This window comes from Girardinichthys multiradiatus, chromosome 17 (genome assembly GCF_021462225.1).
Source record: "Girardinichthys multiradiatus isolate DD_20200921_A chromosome 17, DD_fGirMul_XY1, whole genome shotgun sequence".
NCBI classification, from domain to species: domain Eukaryota; kingdom Metazoa; phylum Chordata; class Actinopteri; order Cyprinodontiformes; family Goodeidae; genus Girardinichthys; species Girardinichthys multiradiatus.
In genome coordinates this window covers 26168700-26176616 of record NC_061809.1, presented here as the reverse complement: position 1 = coordinate 26176616, position 7917 = coordinate 26168700, and the positions used below count along the sequence as shown (strand labels likewise).

At 39.6% G+C, this 7917-nt stretch overlaps 1 protein-coding gene across 1 annotated transcript in view; it reads right to left on the bottom strand.

Annotated features, from left to right (window-relative positions):
- Positions 1-514: 514 nt before the first annotated feature.
- LOC124882793 (calcium-activated potassium channel subunit beta-4-like) overlaps positions 515-7917 on the bottom strand; it is a 29049-nt gene continuing 21646 nt past the window's right edge. The window contains exons 3-4 of the mRNA XM_047389355.1: positions 7642-7769; positions 515-3854 (exon numbers count right to left, since the gene is read on the bottom strand). Coding sequence (XP_047245311.1) covers positions 3530-3854; positions 7642-7769 — 453 coding nt within the window. The 3' untranslated portion in view covers positions 515-3529. The remainder of the gene's footprint in view (positions 3855-7641; positions 7770-7917) is intronic.

Genomic DNA, 7917 nt, shown 5'->3' with positions numbered 1-7917 from the left:
AATCAAAATCTGAAAAGTGTGGCCAAGATTCAAACTTTGTAGAACAACCATTGGCTGTTAATACAGCGGCAAGTCTTAATGAGTTTGTCCATCCATCCATTCATTTTCTATACCCGCCTCTTCCATACAGGGTGGCGGGGGAGCTGGTGCCTATCTCCAGCAGTCTACGGGCGAGAGGCAGGTACACCCTGGACAGGTCACCAGTCCATCGCAGGGCAACACAGAGACACACAGGACAAACAACCATGCACACACACACACACACACACACACACACACACACACACACACACATCCGTGTTTTACTATCTTTATGAGGACTTTTCGGTTACTTCCATTGACTTCCATTCATTTTCCTTGATTTTTAGTGCCTAACCCTGACACTCACCCTAACCCTAACCAGTTAATACCTAACCCTAACAATAACTCAATTCATACCCTAGTCCTAAACCTAACCCCTGTCCCAAGAACGGAATTTGAAAATGTGAGGACCAGAAAAATGTCGTCACTTTGTCAAAATGTCCTCACTTTGCGATAAAAATACGAAAAATGGTTCTCACTCAGCAACAAGTACAAGAACACACACACACACACACACACATACTCCTAGGGCAATTTAGAGAAACCAGTTAACCTAACAATTATGTGCTTGAGTTCATAAAAGAACAATCAGCTACGTTAAATAAATCAAAACCCCACTAATTACAAATTTAAACTAAACTTCCACTGGTTTGTCAGATCCTAACTTTTACAGTTAGGGCTTCAATTTATACTCGAGACGTTTTCCATCTTTATAAAAAAATCCTTCTGATGGAAGTCTTGGCCGAGCCGCGAGGTCAGTCATAAATTATAACTTTAATACCGACAAATGGACCATGATCATGAATCAAAGTGCTGCATCCAGTAATCCTCACATACACGATTTGTTTGAGAAAGGCCTGGAGGCGATCATGAAGCAGACAGAAGGACTCTGCATGTCGGTTTGGAAACATTTTGGCTGCTGGGGCACAGGGAAAATGCATTTTACAGTAGAGCTACAGTAAAAGGGTCAACACCTGCATGATCGCCCTTCTGTTTAAATTAGACCCCTGCTGATTTCTAATCGGTCACAACAGACACCCTCCGAGTGATGTTTGGTAGTTGCTGAATCTCTTATCAAACCTCATTATTGGTGAACTTGTGTAAATTCATAAGCAGTAGCATGTATTTGCTGTACAACATAAGCACATGAGTTGTGACACTCGTGCTGTTAAATATTCTGACATGTCAAAAACAAACTTCATGGCAGTCTGGCTCAGCTGGTGATTATATCGTGTATGCTACAGTATGAGACACATCAGAAGGTGAAATTGGAGCATCTATTCAAACTGCTATTCCTCCACATCTAAAATGCAAGACAGATATTAGGGTCATAATCTTAATCTAAAAGCTAAGTTCTGCCATTTTAAAAACTGAACAGTAAAAAAAAAAAAACCGCGCTTACGACATACAGGCTCCACCCCCTTTCTTTTCTTCTAAAAACAAAAGAAGAACTAGAACCCATAGAAACTGTAACTGGCACCACTCAGATTGGGTCCAGACTGAAGAGGTTATTAACAAGAAAATTCACACCAGATATTGGCAACAACCAAAAATCCTTCACACATACAAAGATATCCAAACAAATTAATCTATATAATAAGCTAAGTAATAAAATGAGTGAAACAGGGAATAGGTATAGAACACATGAAGAAGAGGAGGAGCAAAGGAACCTTCACTAACAAAGCACAATGATGGCATTGTCAACAGATGTATTTCTAAACTTCTGATTGTTCCGTTAGGCGCTGTTAGGGCGAAAGTCCAGAAGCGGAAATAAACGACTTCACCAACCATGACCAGGTGCCCCTCACGAGATTCCTGACAGTGGAGTTAAATGAACAATAAAAATAGGTTTCCAAGAACCATCGACCCTTAATGAAAAACCTCAGAAAGATCAGGACTAGCAAAAAGGTTAAATAATGCACTCAACCGCAATTGCTTCTATGCACTCTCACTGCACAAGACTCCACTGCTGAAGGAAAACCCCGTTAAAGCCAATTTAAAGTTTGCTGTGAAACATTTGGACAAACTGATGAAATACTAGGAGACTATAGTCTGGTCTTTAGAGACCAAAACTGAACTCCGAACCTCACCGTTGGTATGGTGATTTGGAGGGAATGTGCTGGCGTGTGCAATCACATCAAGGAGCATTATGGTGTGGGTTTTTCAGCATTTGTCACTTTAAGACTTGGATCATATAATTAAAGAAATGATAAATGGATAAATAAACTGGGACATTCTTGCTAAGAATCAGAAGATGAAATCAATGAGACAATCATCCGAATCACACAGACAAGGAAACTCAGTTGGTTTCAGAGAAAAGAAATGGCCCAGTCAATCACCAGACTGTAATCAATGGAAATAACTGAAGATCAGAGCTCACAGAAGAATTTTAAAGATTTAAAGACAGTCTATGTGGAAGAAATGTGCCAAAATCATACCTGAGGAATGCATGAGACTTTGTGGGGGTGGATTACTTGGCATCCGGTGTGAATTTCATATCAGTAGCTCCATTAGAAACCGATTTACTGAGAAAAACATTAACATGTTGAGTAATTTTCTTCCCAGCATTTGAGCTGTAATATCCCCAACTTTTATGACACCTGTGTCAGATGTAATGAAATTCTCCTGCTGAAACAAATCATCTAAGCATCTATTAAAATATGCATTACATATGAGTAGCATCCAGCTTGCACATTGTGTTATCTACAAGTCTTTGCTGACATTTGAGCAGGTACAATGTGTGTCAACTGTAAGAAAAGCCATTTCTCAGGTAAACTATGAAGCAAGACATCAATTTGTGGTTTCCCATGTAAGAACCGATGCTTTGCTGCTTTGGTTGCTTGTGTTTGGTGGTTTTAATATTTTTATTTTGCTTAATCTACTAGATCTACTGTAAGGCTAGAAGAAGCACTTTCTTTTTTATAATAAACTCTCCTGGGGATTGCTAAAAGTGCAAAGTAAATGCTCAGCAAATATGTAAAGGAGGGTTTATTTAAATGATCACAGATGCTTTAATGAACTCCCCCAAAAAAATAGATTTAATATAGAAACTCTTTACCTTTATCAAATAAAAATTAATGCTTTCTTAATAAAGTAAATTTCAGAAGTAAAAGTTTTGATAAGTGATTCTCGAGAGGTATAACTTTATAATTTTAGATGTAATCTGAACTCAAAGTGGATTCATCTACCAGAAAACGCATTAATCAGCCGACAGTTTCTACAAGCTCAGGATCCTGCTGATCAGGCTGAAGGCAAACGAGGAAAAACTGCTGAAGTTTCTCTACAGTGTTTCTGGTGAACTCTACAAGCATCAGAGTGGATTTACTCTCATCTTCATCCTGATGAAGATCAAATCAACCCTTCCTCGCGGTCGTTGCTTATCTGCAGCATCCAGTTGCCCATCAGCTTTTCATAACCTGCAGGTGAGAAACCAAATTTCCTCTCTGTCCTAATGTTCCCGATCCCGTCGCCTCACCGGCACCGCAAACAGAGGTAGGGTCCGCGAGGGCGACGACAGCTCTGGGTCAGAGTTCATTGCTAGGAAGTCCCCGGGCTTGTTGCTGCGGCAGTCTGAAGTTGTGATGGACAAGTCCTGGTACACCTCGTAGGAACATTTTCTCTTCTGGAGCGCCTCGGCTCGGACAGCCAGGGAACGGGCGCACACCGTCAGGAGCACAATGAGCGTGCCCAGAAGGAGAGACACCATTGGCCAGAGGACACAGTGCAGCAGGACGCTGGTGTCATGGGAACGTTGCCACAAGACGTCGTCGGGCCTTGAAAATCAGAAGAAAAACATGAGGACTAAACAATTTATGAAAAAAAATAATGCTAACAATGATTTTTGTTTTATAAAAACTCAATAACAGGTGTGTTTTGGTTTTTCCACCAATACAGTTCCAGTCCTAGAACCAGATCTTAAATCCCGCACAAAACCACCAGTTTAGTTTTTCATAAAAAGACCTCTGATCAGAATGCAGAAACAGGAGATAAACCAACTGTTTTGTCTTGTCCAGGGTACCTTCAGCCATTACCTGGGATTTTTAAAGCCTGCCGAACATTTCAACACAATTTTACCGGAGTCATTTAAATTTCCCGGCTCCACGTTTTCCCGCATAAAAGATCCTGGTCTGGGAGTAGGACTTTCAGATTAACCCGGGATTGTTGAGGGGCGGACTTGTGTGCTGAGCAACGATGATTGGTGGACCCTTTCTTGCAGTGTTCTGACTTCCGCTCACCCGCTATATTTAAGACCTTGTTGTTTTCTACTTAATATGAGATTCAAGCGTACTTTTTGTGATCGAGATTGGACCAAAGGAAGAAGAAATACAACAAGTGGCCGGACGATGAGGCCAGGCTCTTTCCAGGGTAAACAGAAAGCACATCAATTACCCAGGGTTCCTTTTACCCGGGTAAAACAAATCCCAGGTATTTAAGGCCCAGGACTTTTGGTGGAAAATGGCTCATGTTGTATTTTAGAACCAGGTAATTTCTAATATCAACACAGGTTTACTACTTTAACTTAAGTATCTTTCAGGTAATTTTCAGTATTTCGAGTTTCATTAAGCAGAAACAGTCCCTTCATTTCTCAGACATAAAGGGAACAGAGAACCTTTGGTTCTGTATCATTAAGCCCCAGAGGACAACTTTGACATATCTTAGTGAAACAATCTAATGAGCAGAGGTAAAGCTAATTAATATAATGGAAGCATGTAATGCAAGCAGCAGGCATCACCTCAACTGGCTACCAGGGTAATGATTCATGCCTCTTAGGTCAGAAATATTAATAATGTTCTCCTTTCACAGTAACTGCATTTAGCTATTGTTCAGAAATATTTCAGAGATTCTCACCCCTGCAAGAAACATGTTTTAACTCCTTCTTGCACAGAGAAAACTTTCCAGCTGCATGCATTTCTGTAACCAACATAGAAGCAGCTCCTCCAGGTTACTGTGCAGCAGCCGGTAGACACAAATCAGCTACAATAAGGATGGTTTTAGACTGAGATGGAACCTCTCTGTTGAGAGTAAAAACTAAAACAATCAATTCTTGATGCTCGTTTTAAATGTGAATTCAGACCGAAGCTCAGCACAGCTGCTGTGTTGGTACGGGGAAACTTTGTTGGCATTAATTTATACATTTAGCAGTTTAGAAGCAGTCACTAATGAACGACTTAGTTAGTCTAATGCAATCGATTCCTGAGATGTTAACAAGTCATTTTTTCCAAGCCCAAGTCTCAAGTCTCTAATGACTGAAATAAACATTTTCTCATCAAATCCCCAACATTTAGGTCACCTCGTAGATTAGCAATCCAAACCTGGACTGTTTGCCCTCAGGCCTAATATTTGATAATTATTTTAAATCTAATTCTATTTATTAATAGTTATCTTTTAATCTTTTAACATTTAATTTACCATACAAAAATCTGCTAAAGGCTGATTTATGTTATTTTAAAAATGGATCAAATATAATATTTACACCATGAGAAATATAAACAGGCCTTTATGCTGTAAGAAAAATAACAGAAAGAGATTAAAACCTTTATAAATGTCAAATTTCTGCTTTTCTGTCTTTGTAATGACTGAGTTAACAGCTGTTTCTCCCTGTCTTCATATTGTCCTCTCCTTCATTAGAAGTTCATCTAAATCTGGTTTGGATGGGTTTCTTCTCCTTCCTCTGAGCTGCAGAAGTTTTAATAATATTAGGAAATTATTTTCTAAATCTGCATTTAAACCTTTGCTCTCTCTTCTAAATAATAAAGATGTTCAAATTTAAGGTATAAATTACAACATAATGAACGAAACACACTGTCGGAAATAAATAAATGAGTAAAAGGAACAGGAAGTGCTTTCATTTAGTTATTTCCAGCCAGAGGTGTCCTTGTAATGTAGCAGCTAGCTTAGTAGCGAGAGCAGGTCGAAGGTCAGTTACGTTTATTTTGTTCCTAAATGATCTAATGTCATTTAATTCAGCGTTCAGTTGGAGAGACATTCATGTGGTCATTATTATGAAGCTACAGCTAACATGAACAGGTTGTTATGAGCCATTAACATCCCATAATAATCCACCAACATCACTGGATAATAATGAAGCTCATCCTTTCACAGTAAAACATGCAGCAGCTGCAGTCTGGAGCTCACAGACCGGCTTCCTTTCACTCTTCATTGCAGGACATAAAAACTGGTACCAAGACTCAAGACTTTTTTGCGACTTAGGTGTGACTTGAGTTGGACTCCCGAACACGGAGAACTGTCTGGGAACACTTTAAATTAAAACTCTTTAAAACAGCAAAGAAGTGGTTCAGAAAGATCAGCTGTAGTGAAGCTAAAGCTACAGCCTGTGCTATAATGTTATGAAGTCAGACTTTGTTGTCAGCCAAAAACTGTAAAATATTTCTGTCTCCCATCTCAGATTTAGTTGAGTTTCAAATGCAAAAATAGTTGCCTGCTTTTAAATCTTCTAAAAGTCTAAAAGAAGATTTAAAGAAAGTTTTCTTGTCATGTATTTTATGCGTTTCATTACGTTTCAACTCAGAATGAAGCCCACAACCAGTCAAAATGGTCTCTTGCATCTTAAATATTTGGAACATAACACTCACATCCCTTCTAGAAACACACAAACCCAGGTGTGATTTTTTTCAAATCTTTAAATAAAACGCTGTGGAGTGCTCTAGTTTTCCTTCTAAATGACCGAAGAGCTGATGTGCAGCATCAACAAGCTCCCGCTGGGCCCTCATTTACCAAGCAGAGTCCTCACCCTGCTGCAGAGATAAAAATAAAAGCAGCAGAGGTCACAGGTAAGCATTGGCTGAATAATAGCAGGATAAAGCTGACACACCAAAGCAGCTCTTCAGTTTTTCTTTGTCTCATCAGTTTGTGGTTGCAGGCTTAAAAAGGCTTTGTTAGAATAAAGCAGAGAAAACCCAGAAACCTGAGAAAAAATGTGAAACATGACATGTTCATGATCTCACCTATTTTTGTAACTATTTTCTGATATATAGAGAAGGTAAATTTTCAAATACATTTAATAAACGGGAACATGCACCAGCAGCACATTAATAAGCTTAATTTCTTCCAGTTTTTAGGCTCTAAAACAGGTTTACACTCTGGTCTTAAAGCAACACCACCTGACTGGAAACAGTCAGGTTGTTTTGGGTATGTCTATACCAGCTTTGTACATCTATAGAAAGAAGACTCGGGTCTCAGACCACAAGTCCAAGTCAAGTCTCAAGTTTAGGACACAAGTCTAAGTTGAGTCTGAATTCTTTTATTTTTGCGACCTAATTGCCGAGTCTCAAACCAAACTTGTCATCTCTATCTTGAGACAAAAGAAACATGAAATAACGATTAAAGTTTTTTCCGCAGGGTCACAATCCCAGCTAGTCATTTAGGAAGTGGATAAGCTTCAATCAGAAACAGTACCTCCCTTAAAGCCGGGCATCTGTACTCTCCAGTGGTAAGATCAATCTGTCAGTGAGGGACATTTCACACCCTCACACGTCCTCCTGCTTCCAATTTGTCCGTCTCGCACCTGGAAGTAGACACGTGTGTGTGTTTGTGTCTCACCTCCTCTGCTGGTTGAAGAAGCAGGTGAAAGACTGGCTGCTGACCTCTTTGGTGAAGTAATCCTCCCACAACAGAACATTGTCTCTGTTCTTCTGGTTGTCCCTCTCACATGGGGGGACGTAGGAGCACTGAGGGACACAGATTAAACTTTTCAATAATTATTATTTCTAAGCAAATAAACATATATGAATCTGTGATTTACTGTTCATCTGATCCAGACTGACACCTCTTCTAAGAAGTGTCACTGATTACCCAGCAGGAGGCGCAGTAATGAGG